Raw genomic sequence first — 15,672 nt, 5'->3', positions numbered from 1 at the left:
CTTCCCACAGGAAAGGTGCAGAGCACCACACACACCAGCTTTTGGATTAGACTTGCACTGAGTAAAAACAAATAAAAGGACAGCATGGTTATTTTTATAAACCATATGTTATCTTGGAAGTGCAAAAGTCAGAGGTAAAAGAAACAAAAACAAAAAAACAGGAGAATTCAACATTTCTAGACAGTCAAAATGTGACGTTAGAGTGAAGCTGAGATGACGGTAACATTTCTGAAGATGACAACGGACACATGAACACATAAATACAGGGCAAGTCCACCACTACCATGACATTGGTTCAATTCACCAGCACGACATTGGATCAGACCAAATTTCAATCACTGACAAAGAGTTACCAACAGAGGGCGCAACACCAGGTCACATCTCACCTCAACACCCTCCAACGCAGGCTGTGCCAGAATGGGAGACAATGATCAGAGTCAGCAGAACAGCATGTGTGCTTTTTTTGTTTGTGTGTGTTTGTTTGTGTGGCTATGTGTTGTCTGTCTTTGTTCCGTATGGAAGGTGAGCTGATAAGATAGGGCGATAATGGACAGGCAGACTGCTGCAACCTTTACAAGTGACCCCAGGAACAACTTTTATCAGCCTCAGGTGAATAAAAAGGCAGGGGCCACACTGGAAATGGAGTTCAGCTAACATCCTGATCAACTGATTTTACTGGCTTATCACAGACATACAGATATCACACCTGTTGTCTGATATACACAGATATGATTTTCTTTTGAACAAGTCCATAATTTTCATATTCCAGTTTAACTTTAATATACTGTATGTATATACAAAATTTTTTATTATAGTTGGGTAACACAGAATCAATGCAGTTTAAAAGAAAAAACACTCATGTGATTCACACAAAGTCAAGAGAGCAGGGAAAAAAGTCATATTTCATGAATTTTCATGCACTGTGGTTGTTTTCTGCATCCTTAACAAAAGCTCCTTCTCCTCCTTGTTACTCCACCCCAGACTCCCCTCTCTGTCAAAACCCTCTTATGCCCATATGTCTTCACACCATCTTCTTCATGCTTGCTCTGTCCCTCCTTCCCTAGTTGTTTCCTTTATCAGGCTTAATTGACTCGCTGACCCTGGTTCTGCTTTCGCTTCCAGGTCTGCTGTCAACAGGCATAAAGACCAAAGTTTGGAGGGCAAGAAAGACAAAAGGCCAATTTGCATCTAATTAAAACACAACATTTTGAGATAGGTCAGGATGAAGTCACATAAAGAGAAGGGAGCAAAAAAAAAAAAGAGAAAAAAAAGCTTTTTGTATAAGAGGGACAGGCATGTGTTTTCCCCCTCTCTTTCTGTCACCTCTTCTCTCTGCCTTTACAAGGTTATCTATGGAGAGATAATGAGGAGACGGAGCACAGGGCCAACCACAGCCTGCCTGGTGCCTAATTAATCATTGATTGTAATATGGACACTCACAACTCATCTGGGAGGAGGCCACACAGAGAAGGTGCACTACATGTGACTGCAGCTTTGTGAGAACAAGGCCCCCTTTTGTTAATGGTATTTGCTTTGGACATAACAGATGATCTGAACAAATATGGCGCCTGCACATGACCGTATTGACGTGGTCCTTGTGGCCATGAATGCTTTTGTATTGCATTCAAGCAGGATTTAAAAGTAAGACAGACAAAAGTAAAGAAGACATATACATGTCATGGCTGAAGAAAGATTCCCATTTGTATTAAATTTGCGGTACACGGGCAGATCTGAAATGTGTTTACTTACACTGCCATCACTCCGCTGGCCTCCTTTGTGTGTTATTACAACTACCTCCATCCACTTTCGCAAGTGTTGCTGAAAAAGAAAGAGAAATAAGCTTGAGCCTGTGTGTAAGTGTTTTTTTAAAAAATAGTTGACTAAAACTAAAGTAAACACTAAGTGCCAAAACATTTTAGTTAAATAAAATTAAAAAAATAGACTTAATAAATAACTGACCTAATATTTTCTACTTACAAAACTAAGATTTATTTTTGTCAAAAGACTCATCAACTAATCTGCCAGTCATAAGGCTGCTAGGCTGGCTGGTGTTGATTAAAAGACAAAACCAAAACAAGGACAACACTGAAGAGGCTGAAGTTTCTCACCATCATCTGGTCACAGAATTTGTCGTTGAAGGAGTTTGGGAAAAGTCGTGTGACGGAGGTCAGGCGGTTGACCACATTGAGCGTCAGGCTGCGGTAGTCGCCGAGCATCATCAGTAATGGGCGCATGTGAGTGTGGATCTGATCCACCTCGATGGTGGCGCCTTCCAAGAACTACAAGAGGACAACGTACAATTGAAAAATATTTCACAACTCCGAAAATGAATACTGTACAGATAACAGGACAAAGTGAGCTGGAGTTTGTTTTCTCTGACATAAGCAAGCCTTGCATTAAAATTATGTATATCGCATTCAAATATAATTCAGATGTGTGGTGAACTTTTCCTAAAGTTTTTAAAAACACAGTGATTTTAATTTTTCCTCCTCATTATGATACTTTCCTGGACTTCTAACCCTGTGGACTGGTCACTACCCCTTGTGTCTCCATTAAAGAAGTAAGGCCACTCAAATGACAGCACGGTGAGCTGTAAACGAGCACACCAGCCAACCAAACACCGATGACGCACACCCACACACCCTCACACAGACGGGAGGGAATGATGCATGGCAGCCACATTCATTTTCCTCTCAGCGCTGAGAACAAACACTCCATCCTGTATCGATCTGGCCATGGCAACGCTCATTAGTGCTAGCAGGGCAGAGATGAAAGAAGGGAGGGAACAGAAAATGGCAGGGGGGAAAAAATTCACAGGATAGTGAAAAGGAGTGATGGTAGTAAAAAAAAAAAATAATAATAATGACACAGAAATGGAGAGGATAGGGGACAAAAAGCTTGGAGTAAATAGACAGAGGCTAAGATGGTATGGATACTTTAATAAAGTATCCAGAGCTGGTTCAGGGAGAGTGTGATAAAGTTAAGGGAAGTCCATATGAAGATGGAAGTGGGTGGAGAAATGGTATGAGGGGAGGATTAACAAAGACCTTCCACATAAAAGATAATAGATAAAGCAAGGGTGGGAATAATGGAAAACAAGATAATATACAAACAGAAAAATAAATAGGTGAACGTGAAAAAGTGACTCAGTTGAAAGGCCATTTCAAAGGTGCAGAAAATCTGACTCGGAAATCGAATAAAAGATTGCGACTACATTTAATTATCGGTTCTTGGGTAGATCCCCTCAAAGTTTAACCACACAGATTAATGCAGATTTTAAAAGGTTGCAGCTTCAGGTCTAAGCTGTGTTTTGGCTCCAAGGGAGTTGCAGTTAAATTAGGCACTGTAACACAGATACAAGCTTTCTAAGTAATCGATAAAGTCTTGAAATTAATTCCAAACAATTCAAAAACAAAGCAGCCACCAGCATAAAGATCCTTCAATACAAGAAGTTAAATAAAGATGGTCTTGCAAGCTGAAAGCTGAATGAATTTCCACCACACTGTGTTATTGTACACTAACCACATAAAATTAATCTGTAAATATATTTAAGAGGCATCAGGATTTTTCTGCAAAATCTAATAGTAGTAAGATGGAGAAGTTATTCAAGTATTTTCTGTATCTAAAACAACTTCATTTAAAGATGACTGGTTTGAGGGAGGAAAAGAACAACTTCAAGTGTAGCATTTCCTAAAAGCTGCCTTAACATGATATTCTAAACTAAATGCAAAGCAAAAAGTAAGAGAGGGGTTAACACTGACCTTCCTCATGCAACCCTCACCCGCCTCCTGGAGCTCATTGTTGGTGGAGTTGAGGGCTTTGAACAAGGCAGCAATGATCTTCTCTCTGGACTGTGGCAAGTAGTTACAGGCTGCCAGGGCATCTAATGAGGATAAAGAATATTAATGACACTCAGCACTTCCTTGCTGACCATAAATAGACCAAAGTAATAGAATTAAGATAAAGTACCACAATGTGGTCAACAGTAATGATTCAGACAGGGATTTTAAAAGGGTTTAAATATGTCATATTTATCCAATGGCTTCATCCAGAGGACCTAGTCAAACCCAAAAGAAGAGTAAGCATCTCTGGTAAACAAACAATGCAGAACAGGGCCTACTTACTGAGGGCAGCTATACGGAGGGGAACCAAAGATGGAAGGCTTTTGTAACAGGGCAGCTTCATCAGAGCAGCATCCTCTGCCTCACACAGGTTCAACAGCTTAATAGTGGAAAAAGCCCAAATGTCACACAAAGAGCAGAAGTCAACAGGTTAGTGATCCATTAAATTAGATCAAAGCCTATATGCTCCATGTAACAGGATACACACTTAATACAGACGAGCCAAAGTCAAGCAGCAGGTTGGAACCCACAATCTTGTCACTTCAAGGTCAAAGTCCTAACCGCTGTGCTGCCCACAATATGGAAAGTCAATTTGCTCTATGTTCATGACTCACCTCTGTGTAGAAGACCTTGTGCTCCATGACATTAAGGTCCATTGTAAAGAGGCGGGGCTGCAGGGTGGTGCAGAAGGTGTTACCCTCCATCAGGCCGATTTGGGCATTGGCAGGCTGGTGGCGCAGCAGGTGTTTCTTGGGGGGAACCATATCTTGCAAAACCTAAGAAGAAGGAAAACCCAAAAAAAAAAAAAAAGGCCCTTGTGTCAGTCACGACAATTATATTTTTGGCGCTATTCTATAGAAAGATATAAAAAAAATTCCTATTAGGCAATGTGGCCAATTGTTGCAGTGATACTGCAGCTCTGGACTACTCTTTACTGGAGCTCATTCTGTTCATGAAGGAAGTGCATTTAACAAACCATACTAGCAAAGTATTAAACCGTAATAACAGGTTTAGAGAAAAGAGAGAAGATTGTGGTTTCACCTCTTTGTGTGGTTCCATGATGACAGTAACACTTTTGCCAGTGACCTGGGCCAGCACCTGCAGGGAGTGCATTGCCTGCTTTCTAACAGTCGAGTTGGGGGAAGTGACCTCTCTGACCAGGTCGTGGGTGACCATGTGAAAAGACTTGTCCTGTGCTGCTAGCAGCTCCTCAGTCTTCTCTTCATCTTTCAGTGGAGTGGCACAGCGCACCAGCAACTGCTCCAGGGTGGTCTTCGCCATGGCGACTGCTCCATTTGATACCTGTGGATTAAAAATAAACAAATTAAAAAAACATTAGTTCCACTCCTTTTAATAGCATAATAAATAAATAGATTATATAATCATTTACTCTCACCTCTCCTGTAAGGTCCATCATGACAAACAGCAGGGCTTTGAGAAAGGTGAGCTGGTTCTGCAGCACCCAAATCAGAGGCAGCCTCTCCATTAGGAACTTGATTGACACAACACCACCAAGCTTGGCATACCAGGCTTGTTCATAGCAGCAGGCACACAGACGCTCCACTATGTAGGAGAACAAGGGCAGCTGGCACGCCTGAGGATGTAGTAGTCAGGGTAATTAAGGGTGATTCCCACTTAAAAACTATACACATAAATTAAACACTGAGTACTAATTCCAAGATGCTAAAAAATTAATTTAATTTGATCAAAAGCCAGTTAGATATTGAGCTCAGATTTCAATATTAAAATAGGAGTAATCACTTTGGCAGAGTATTGCTGGCTCAGTTTACCACAAATTTGCACAACAATAATTCATGCTAAATCTTACAATTCATAAATAAGTGAACTCTAACACTCTCCCCTCAGTAACATACCCTCTCCTTAGACCCAAGGATGATGCTGGCCACGTCGAAGATGACGGCTAGGGCCACTTCCCCAATCTTACACAGCTCCTTCTCCTCGTAGGCCATGCAGATAGCTATGGCGTCAATCAGAACCAGCGGATCCATTCCCTGAGAACCGTTCTCCTCGCTGTGGAACATGGCTGTACTTGGCTGGCTGCCCAGTTGGTAGCACGGCAGCAAGAAGGGGCCTGGGTTGAATGAGCAGGACAAGAGGAAAGGAACTGTGTTTAATGTCAAACATATAAACTTTAAAACTACTTTATGACAAGAGTCACGTAAATTTGAAATTTCAATTACAATTTGTGTCACAGAAAATGGAAAGAGACTAATTTATTAGAATAGCTGAGAATAAATGCCCAAACTGATCACTACTATTACATCTATAGTGCAAAGAGTACCAATCCCTTACCACACTGCTGAGCCACAGCAACCATAGTATAATGGCGAATCAGGCTGGCTACGAAGGGCAGCGCACTGGGCCTCAGGTCTTTTATAACAGCAGACATGAATGCTCCGGTCAGGGCTTGTTCAAATGTTCGACGGGCAGGTGTGTCTTGTGCCTTATAGCGGTGAGAAATGATGACACTGGGGATCCACTTCTCTGTAAAGCTAATGTGGGAGAAAACCACACAATGAATGAGATATGTACATATTAAAAAAGGTCTCAAAAAAACCCAAAAATCATTTAATATGAATTTATGCAACATTAAAAAAAAATACATATCTATATATCAATATGTATTGCCTGTGTCATCTACATTCTTCTGATTCTCTTTGTCCTTAAATTTTCTGTCTCCTTTCTGTTCCTTCTGCACTCTTTTTGTCCCCTGTTGGTATTTTTGTTATTTACTGCAGCTGAAGGCAACTGGGCCATGATGTGATTGAGCAGCTGCTTTCTCCATGCTTGAGCTTGTGTTTTATAATGCCACACGCCAGGGGCAGACCTGATGGATCGCCTCATTTTATTATTGCCATTTAAAAAACTGCTCTTTGGAGGAGGAGGGAGAAGAAGGGTAGGGAGCTGTGGGGGAGCGAGGGGGGTGGAGAAAGAGGCGGGGAGCATGGTCAACAGAATGTCAGATCAATTGCCCTTCACTCATTCTGGGGTATTCCACTGTAACGCTGCTTCGTTCTTCCAATTTGGCATTTCATGAATTGCTGTGGGCTTTTTTTTTTTTCTTCCTTTCTATATTTAGAGTGAACAAATACTGAGGCAAAGAGAGATGGTTGAAAGATGATGAAGGGAGGGAGAGGGAGAAAGGGCAGACAAAATCTTTCAAGTGAGAGAAAAGACAATGCAAATCGAGACGACTGAAAAGGCGGCGGGCACAGCCCCCGTGATCGTAACTGACACACTTCATTACCCCCATGTGCACAAAGACGTATTTGTGGGCATGTGTGTGTTAGTGCATAATGACAGGAGAGTGTAAGGGGCATGGTGTAGAATAAACAGACAGGGGAAAGTCAATTAGCCCCTGCCCAGGGATCAATGATGGTAATGTGACTAACCCACCCGACAACAACCTTCTTTCCTGTTCGTCTGTTCATATATGGGTTTCCGCTTTGCAGCGAAGCCTGCCAGAGGGTGTGTCTGCAAATGTGTAATTAGCAATGCCTGCCCTTGAGAGGGAATTGATGAAGCAGTGCAGGGTGAAGACATTAAGGAGGAGAGAGAAAGCAGGACATGTCAGCAGGTACCAAGGCACATACATACAGACCTGACGTGGCTGGGAGAGGGCGGACAGGAAAGGTGAAGTAGATGGCAAGGTCAAGTTATGCCAAGTTAAGGTAGAAAAAGGTAGGTGATTAATCAGCGAATGTGGCTGTGGATGGACTTGAAGGTACAATTTTATCACCTAATGCAGATACATCAACTCACTGCAGCAACATTTACCCAAGACACAACTAAGTAAAGTTAAACACTTCCTTGGGCAGCATCGGGGATTTTTCTGTGGTAAAAAGTCTAACGCATCGATAAAGGATTATATAATGCATCACATCAGAAATGGTAACAACAATATCAAAGCATATGCCCCAGTCAAATCAAAGCCAAAATGTTTACTCACTTGGGATGAGACAGAAGCTGGTAGAGCGAGTGCTTGTTGTCATCCAGACTCGTCATGGCCACCAGGAAACACTTAATGACCTCCCAGGCCTGTCGTCTGTAGTATGGCTCGGTGTTGGCACTCTTCAGGCAATCCAGAGCTGTCTCAATCGCCTTAGAGGAAACACAGCAAATGTTACTTCAAAAGCTCCACCATCTTTCATTCGGAAACAGCAAGTTTCTCTGAAGCACAACTCCAATTTCCTTAAAATTATTAATATGGGAATTAAATTGCATATGCTACATGTGTGATTAATTGGGAGAAGTAACATAGAGCGCCATCTGGTCGAGCAAAGGTCATTATCATTTCTACATTATGGGCTGTCAAGCCACAGCAGCCAGGCACTTAAAGGGAGAAAATGAACTAATTAATGCCACTCAGAACAGAGAAGAGAACATGAGGAGGAATGCAACAATTGAAGGAGGATGAGAGGAGATGAGGGCACAAGCATAACTGAACTATAGACCTGCCTGTGGATTAGTATAACAGGATATGTTTGTGAGCCTCTGACAAAGCAATCAGATATCACTGAAGGGTTACACCAAAGGGTCTGATTATAAACTTCAAAGAAAACAAAGAAGACTAAAAAATACAAATATATTTAAATCCACTGTGGGTCTTTTTTTTTGTTGTTGTACCATCTTTAAGTTATTTGATCTCTTGATCTACCTAACAGCACGTTCAGTTGTCTTTCCCTAATGTGCCAACAAACTGTTTGGTTGCATCTCCAGCCTGCCAGAGACTCATGCCTTTAGCGGTAACATGTGCCTCTGCAGCATGTGACAGTCTGTGTGGGTTGCCCGCGCCCATGATGAAACACACAGACTGATAGCCGAGAAGAAGGAGCAGCCATTAGTGAGAGTAAATAATGCCGTCATGGTGGCCCACACTAGATTGATGATTACTGACTGGGGATGAGGAGGAGAAACAAGAGATGAATTTAATTACCTGGAGGACACACACATCTCCTCACTCACTTTCTCTTTCACACACACAAAACTGTGACAAAGACATATTGCTCCCAGTGGAGAACAATAATGAGGAATATCAAACTCTTTTACGTTTAATTCTTTCCCTTTAAAAGTAAAACATAAAAGGAAAAAAAGGTGAAGAAAGAGCCTTCCATCTGGTTTCAGAAAGTGCTAGAAAGTGAAATAATCATTTTCTCATTAGCAAAAAGCTAAACCAAGTAGAGGATTCATAAGGATTTTTCCTGTCTCGGAACAGACCTCTGGAGGGTTATTACACACATAAGCAGGATTGGTCTGTTTACATTTAAGGAAATGCAGATTACTTCTTTTCATCCAAAACCAATGAATTTTCCTGTTATTACGACCATTGGTGCTGATGTTTTTCCTTTTGCTCTGGATAAAATCTCTTTCGTAGAATCAAATAAGAAAAGAAAAAGGCACAAAAAGGCCTGATTATATTTTACCTTCTCCATGGGTAGCTGTATGGATGCTTTGCAGTCAGTGAATTCAGCCTTGATGCTGGGCCCCTGGACCTCAGTCACTATATAATGTAGTCTCTGAGACTCCTTAAGCATCTTCCTGTTGCTGCCTCCAAACTTTCCCAACACCCGATACGCTACATGGGAGATGCTTTCTGCTGGATTACGGAGGGTACGCCACAAAGCCTGGAATATAGAGAAGGAAGGGATGAAATAAGTTTCAGTGTGGAAAAAAAAAAAAAATGAGGACATTACAATGTTCAATCTAAATCCATACAAGAATAACTCAATACTGTGACAGGCAATATTAATAAAAAGCCGGAAAACCTGGCTGGAAACCTAATTTAAATTCCAAGCCATATTTACAAACACTGGTAGTTCACAGACATTGAGTGTTATAAAGTCGATTTTCCACTGCAGGAACTTATTCATGGGACACCACCCCAGTCTCCCGTGGTTACATTCTAAAACACTAAGACACACACACAAACAAGTTTGCAGGAAGATGTCACATGGCCAGAGTTATAAGACTAGGAGACAGACAATGAGCAGAAAAGACAGCCAAGAGGAAACCCTGGTGGCTGCATTTTTCTTATAGTTGTCACTATGTCACCGGACTTATTTGCCTTTAGATTGCAGTCGAAACACAGACAAACAAGAGCCTCAAGAAAGGTTTTAATTCTTTGAAGAAAGTTCCCTGGAGAAAAAATATCAAGTATCCTCAAAAAAAATAGTTTTTGATTTTTTTTCTCTTCTGTGAGCGCAGCAAAAATTGTAGCTGTTTCTATGTAAATTAATTATTATAATAAAAACAACATCCCACCTGCATGAGTTCAGCCCTCACAGGCTGGATGTGATCATAAAGGAAGTCAGGCTGAAGATTGTCCACACACAGCTCCAGGGTACGAAGGCCCTGGCTGACTAGAGTCTGAGAGCCGTTGAGGGCAGATACCAGTGGATCCATTAGCATGGGTAAGTACGGCAACAAGGAGCTCAGACGCACTGGCACTGTCAAACACAACTCTACAAACAGGTCCTTCATGTGCTGCTTGTGAAGGCCACTCTGCAGCATGTTCAGACCTAATGGAAATTGAAAAAGGAGCTTACAATATTTCACATATGAATTTTCTGTAATTCAGAGCAATGCTGAGTGTGGTTTTACCTTGTAGCAGGTTAGGGAGAAGGGGTAGAAACTCTTGGTAGAGAAGGTCATGGCTGCCTCCACCAATGGAACGGAAGAGAGCACGGAGAAGCAGGAAGTAGTTGTAGGGCTCCTTCGCTGACTGGGCTAGCTCCATGGAGCTGTTCACTATCTTGTGGAGGTGTGGCTGATGAGAAGGTAAAGTCATATTAGAAAAATGTGGCACTGATACACAAGAGACTTGGTCAGGAAAAAAAAACAAAAAAAACACTCAATTACCTTTAGCATCTGCTCATTCTCAGCAGCAAACAGTGATACTGAGCCAAAGACAAGTTTAAAGAGCTTGAGGTAGAGGTTTGAGAGCTCAACATTGGAGCCCATCTCTGGCAGTCTTTCGAGAAGATACTCTACCAGGATCGTGGCAAATAGAGCAGATGTTGAGAGGTTGGCCAGGAAAGAATTTGCCACAATCTAAAAAACAGCAGAGGACAAGAAATGAAATTTGAGCAAGCGCTGAATCGAGACCAAAGAAACGGCATATGAATCGTTGTAAGAAAAATATATCAAAACCAACACCGACACATTTTGTCTTCACAGGTTTGACGACACATACCTGCAATGCGTAGTTCTTGGAGATCCTCTCCACCATGTAGGGAACAGTGGTCTGAAAAATCTCTTTAAATGTAAGGGGGTTCATCATGGTGAAGACCCCAGCAAAGTGCTCCAAAACCTCCTTCTCCTCCTTCATGCGTACAGTCTGGCAGTTGGCCACCCTGATGTATGTTTGCTGGTTATTTGCAACCTGCACCTGGTCAGCAGGGACGTGAGAGTTATTATTCCGCATTTATTCTTTATATCAAAGCCCATTTCTATCTGTTAAAGCTGAATTCTGTACTAGACACCCTCCTCCTATTCCTGATAAATTTTTTATTTAGCAGAGCAATAACGTTATAATGAGTTATAGTGTCACTACTTCATCATTTTCACTTGAGACATCGCTGCAAAATTATGTTAGAACTGACAAATTCTTGGCATATGTCCATAAAATGTAAGGTCACAGTGACTTTGGTGACCACAAACTTCAGAGCTCACAGACATGGAAAGGATGGACAAATGGATAACCCTAAAGAAAATATCACCAGCCAAGGCCGTCGCCCCTGCAGTACAGTCACTTTTTCTTAAGGTTCTACCTGATAGATGTCCAAGGCCTGCATGGCATATTTGACCAGCTTAATGTAGATTTGGGTCTCCTTTGGCTGCAGCTGCTTGTTAGGAATAAATTGAGTTTCTGTAAAAAAGAAAGCACACATTTTATGAGATGAAAGAATCTTAAATTTTCTTAAATCGCTACTAAATGTGCATTTATACCTTTTGCTGATGTATAAATAAGGTAATTTATACATACTTTAATTGCCCAATAGTAAATAAAAGTTAAGCATGTGGAATACTAGTTCATGCCTAATTATCTCCAATAAGTGTCACTTGTGCACAAATAAAAAAAGTTTGTGCTATTTCCTGTCTTTGTTTTGTGCCCCCTCTCACCTCCAGGTGCCTTGCAAGAGGTGATACCCCAAGTAATTGTCTTCACTCCGCACACCAAGGTCTTGACCAAGCTGCGGCAATCCGACACTTGAAAGGTCTGCTTGTCTTCCTTCTCACCAGGTCGGTCAAAGGGCGTTGCAGGTGGTTGAGGTGCCACAGCAACAGGAGTTGGAGGAGCAGGTGGCTGAATGGCAGGGGTGGTGGATGGAGTGGGTGTGGCCGGCACCCCAGGTATTGCCCCCGGGTCGACCACGCCCATCTCTGACTGAGGTTTGCATTTCTTGAAGATTGACACAAGCTGGTAGCGTGCAATGGTGTGAAACTTAAGTACAAACACCTGTTGATTAAGATAGGCAAAGAGGGGAAATATTCAGCATCTAGCAGTACATTTATTAAAATAAATTAGGCTTTTCTAATGATCCCACCTCCAGCATCCTCATCAGGATGTCTCGCCCATTGCCATTCTCCTGCTCTGATTTTGAGCGGATACAATCCACCAGGTTGAGCAGCAGCTTGCAGGACATGGTCTGAATGTTACTGGGAAGCGACTCATCATCAATGTTTTTAGCGAAGAGCTGCACAGCTAGAGATAAATCTGTCAGGGTCAAGTTCTGACGCACATGGTGCACCAGGTCTGCTAGTGTGCTGTAGGCCAAGGGTCTAAAAAAAAAAAAAAAAAGACAGACATGTAACTGTGACATTTGGAGATGAATCATATTTCATTACTAAACAATGGTACAAACTGAAAAGCCTGTACTAGTGAGAAGCAACATTTCCTAAAAGGCAGAGAAAAGTAATCAGAGGCTGAAAAAAGAACAGGATATGGAAAGTAGCTTTGGGATGAAGAGAAAAAGGGAGAGAGAAGGCAAGCTAATGAGTGACACTGATAATCCTGCCAGATCTCATCCAGCTGCCGTGCTTCCTGTGTATTACTAATGTGAAATGACAGGCATTTTGTTGATGAGGTGAGCTAGTTTGGCAATTGAGGAGGGTCAAGGAGGTTTTGAAATGGAGCTAAAGGAGGATGTGCAGGCAGCCTGCACTCTGGAGATGCGAGTGTACATGACAACTTGACAGTGCCTTCTGTGCTGCAGTGTTTTCAGTCAGCTTCCTTGAGAATTTCGCAGTACTGAGAACTACCTTATTAATATGCTAGGACACTTAACATGCACCTGGCTGAGAAATCATCCATGAGAAAGAGGCTGTTCTGACACAGAGGAGTTCAAATGATCGTGACTGCACATACAGAGAACTTACCTAAGCGTCTCCCGAGCGGTGTAGCCAGAACCGATGAGGATGGCTTCATCAAAAAGTTTGTCCATACAAGGGATAAACTCTGAAACGCAATGAAGCAGATACTGTGAATGCAAAGATGATGGCTGCACCTGAAACAGCAGTTGATGGGTGACAGAATCAAATAAAAACAGTTTTAAAAAATTCAAAGGATGTTACCGGTAATGCCAGTTTGTTCAATATTCTAATTTATTAAAGTATATAGTGTTTGTGTGCATATACATACGGCTACGTAGGTCAGTTGTGAGGATGTGCTTGGCTGCGATGAGCAGTTCCTTGCGGAGGTGAGCGGTCTCAGAGGGGCAATTGGACAGCAACTGCAGCATACCCTTGACCATCTGTTGTGAATACTTTGCCACCAGGTCCTGAAAGGGTGGGCAAACATATAAAGAATAACTAGAAGGACACTCGGTGGAGCAAATACATCACAACCTCAAATTTTCTATGGGCCGGTACTACGCTCCGATAGATACCACCCAATGTTGTCACAGTCCATCATAAATTAATCACAAAGACTAGAAATGTATTTTATTAGCTTTGAAAAACTGTAAAATATGATCTTGTATTTTTATTTTTAAAAAATTATTTAAAAAAGATTCACATGAACAGATAATGGATAATAGTCTGGATATACTTTATTCTGTTTATGTATCCTAACAGCATCCTCTGAGAAAACGAAATGATAAAAGAAAAACAAAAATTTTACAGAGATACGAACTGTATATGTATGATTTTTGAGTAGGGTTTGTAATTCACTTTGCATTATTGTGAGTATTTTAATTTAAAATCAAAAAAGAAAATGAATTATCAACAGTAATCGTTTATACCCAAGTACCAAATTTCATCTTGACAGATGAAAAATTCACTGAAATGCGAATTTTAAAATTTCATGAATGACGAGATTTTTTTTTTTTTAAATATCTGAACATTTTTGGTGACCATGACCTTTGACCTTGAAGATGAAATCATATGTTCTTGGGCCCCTAAAGAATATTCCACAGAGTTTCAACTTTGGTTCAAAACATTCTGAGTTATATTGCTGAAATGAAAGCATAACCTCCTTCCACCTATCAGTGTGCGAGGTAATTAATGATTAGGATATTTTTTTAATTAACTTTTCTGAGGGCAGTTGTGCGCCTCCAAAAAAATAAATAAATAAATAACAGCACTAAATGTCGTTCCTTTTAATTTGGACAGCAACAAACATTCACACACTAACAGAATTCTTTGAGGTGGGTCCCAATTTCTTTCAGTGTTTTTGATGTCAGTGCGAGTTGTCTCCATTTTTATTGTTTTTAACACCGATTCCGATAATGCCCACACACAGCGAATAAAGCAAGAGAGTTCAGCGAAGCTATCAGAAATTAATTCTCTTTGGTGTGAGAAACTAAAGCAAATCTTACTCCGTTTTAGCTTCATTTTTTCCCCCCCAGTTTCACTGTCGACCAATTACTGAACAAATTGCAGTACACAGCTTCCTGCCAATCACGACACGCATAAGCAGAAATGATATCCAAACACGTGCAATTCATTCACTACATCATCATGCACACAAAGATGCATCTGAAATGAACTAAAATCATTTAGGTTATTTCTCTCAGGAGGATCTGATGATACGGTTTGTCAGTGGCTGACTCAACACTTAAATCATCAGTAAGGGGTACCTGATAGATTCGGATGATGTAGGCCAGAAAGGACAGAGTCTTGATCTGCGCAGCAATGAAATCTGCATACAGCTCCTTGTTATAAAGCTTGTGTTGCCTAAAAAAAGAAACAAAAAAAAAAAAAAAAAGTCATTTAGTCCCATCAAAACATTGACGACAGTGCTAATGATGATGTATGCACACAATAATTACAGAGGTTAAAATCGTGGGAGTCAACTCTACAAGGGGGACTTATTTGTTTGCGTCACAGCTATTACTGAATGAAGCAGAGACTCTCTCTCTGTACCTGCTGGAGACTGCTGAGGTATTTTGTTTGAAATTAATTCTGCTCCATTTCCTTCCTGAATGTTTAACACAACCCTCTTCACACCCGGAAAGGTTTTTTCCTCCTGCTAAACCAATTTCTACTATTTTAACTTCCCCAAATAGGTTTTAATTCTGGCAGCTAACTTGGTGTACAAAAAAAAAAAAAAAGAAAGAAAGAAGAGGAAAATAAAATCAGTTGCTCAAACCCATTTCAGAGGTCGTGAAGTGGAAATGACTTTTATTACTCAGACTCTTTTCTGAGACACGCTTGCACAGATGTTCTTTACCTGGCCTGGGGAGACACTTGAAGCATGATGGTGTTCATGATGAGGGGCACAAATTCTGACACCACGTTGTGTATGTTTAGCTTGTACAGCTAAGGGGACAGAGCAAGCACACAGCACAAAAAAAATAACCACAATTTG

At 41.2% G+C, this 15,672-nt stretch overlaps 1 protein-coding gene across 6 annotated transcripts in view; it reads right to left on the bottom strand.

Moving 5' to 3' along the window:
- The window catches only part of trrap (transformation/transcription domain-associated protein), an 86,178-nt gene that overhangs the window by 64,073 nt on the left and 6,433 nt on the right, over window positions 1–15,672 (bottom strand). For all 6 annotated transcript variants that reach the window (XM_030754533.1, XM_030754529.1, XM_030754528.1 and 3 more), the window contains 22 exons: window positions 15,535–15,623; window positions 14,942–15,038; window positions 13,504–13,642; window positions 13,242–13,320; window positions 12,410–12,644; window positions 11,985–12,321; window positions 11,633–11,730; window positions 11,056–11,250; window positions 10,722–10,913; window positions 10,464–10,629; window positions 10,125–10,381; window positions 9,287–9,487; window positions 7,813–7,964; window positions 6,156–6,355; window positions 5,717–5,934; window positions 5,239–5,436; window positions 4,884–5,144; window positions 4,457–4,618; window positions 4,125–4,221; window positions 3,762–3,883; window positions 2,109–2,279; window positions 1,750–1,818 (listed from right to left, as the gene is read on the bottom strand). In XM_030754533.1, the coding sequence (XP_030610393.1) occupies window positions 1,750–1,818; window positions 2,109–2,279; window positions 3,762–3,883; window positions 4,125–4,221; window positions 4,457–4,618; window positions 4,884–5,144; window positions 5,239–5,436; window positions 5,717–5,934; window positions 6,156–6,355; window positions 7,813–7,964; window positions 9,287–9,487; window positions 10,125–10,381; window positions 10,464–10,629; window positions 10,722–10,913; window positions 11,056–11,250; window positions 11,633–11,730; window positions 11,985–12,321; window positions 12,410–12,644; window positions 13,242–13,320; window positions 13,504–13,642; window positions 14,942–15,038; window positions 15,535–15,623 (3,735 nt within the window). The remainder of the gene's footprint in view (window positions 1–1,749; window positions 1,819–2,108; window positions 2,280–3,761; window positions 3,884–4,124; window positions 4,222–4,456; window positions 4,619–4,883; window positions 5,145–5,238; window positions 5,437–5,716; window positions 5,935–6,155; window positions 6,356–7,812; window positions 7,965–9,286; window positions 9,488–10,124; window positions 10,382–10,463; window positions 10,630–10,721; window positions 10,914–11,055; window positions 11,251–11,632; window positions 11,731–11,984; window positions 12,322–12,409; window positions 12,645–13,241; window positions 13,321–13,503; window positions 13,643–14,941; window positions 15,039–15,534; window positions 15,624–15,672) is intronic.

This window comes from Archocentrus centrarchus, chromosome 19, assembly GCF_007364275.1.
Source record: "Archocentrus centrarchus isolate MPI-CPG fArcCen1 chromosome 19, fArcCen1, whole genome shotgun sequence".
NCBI classification, from domain to species: Eukaryota; Metazoa; Chordata; class Actinopteri; order Cichliformes; family Cichlidae; genus Archocentrus; species Archocentrus centrarchus.
This window is presented reverse-complemented; position numbering and strand designations above follow the sequence as displayed.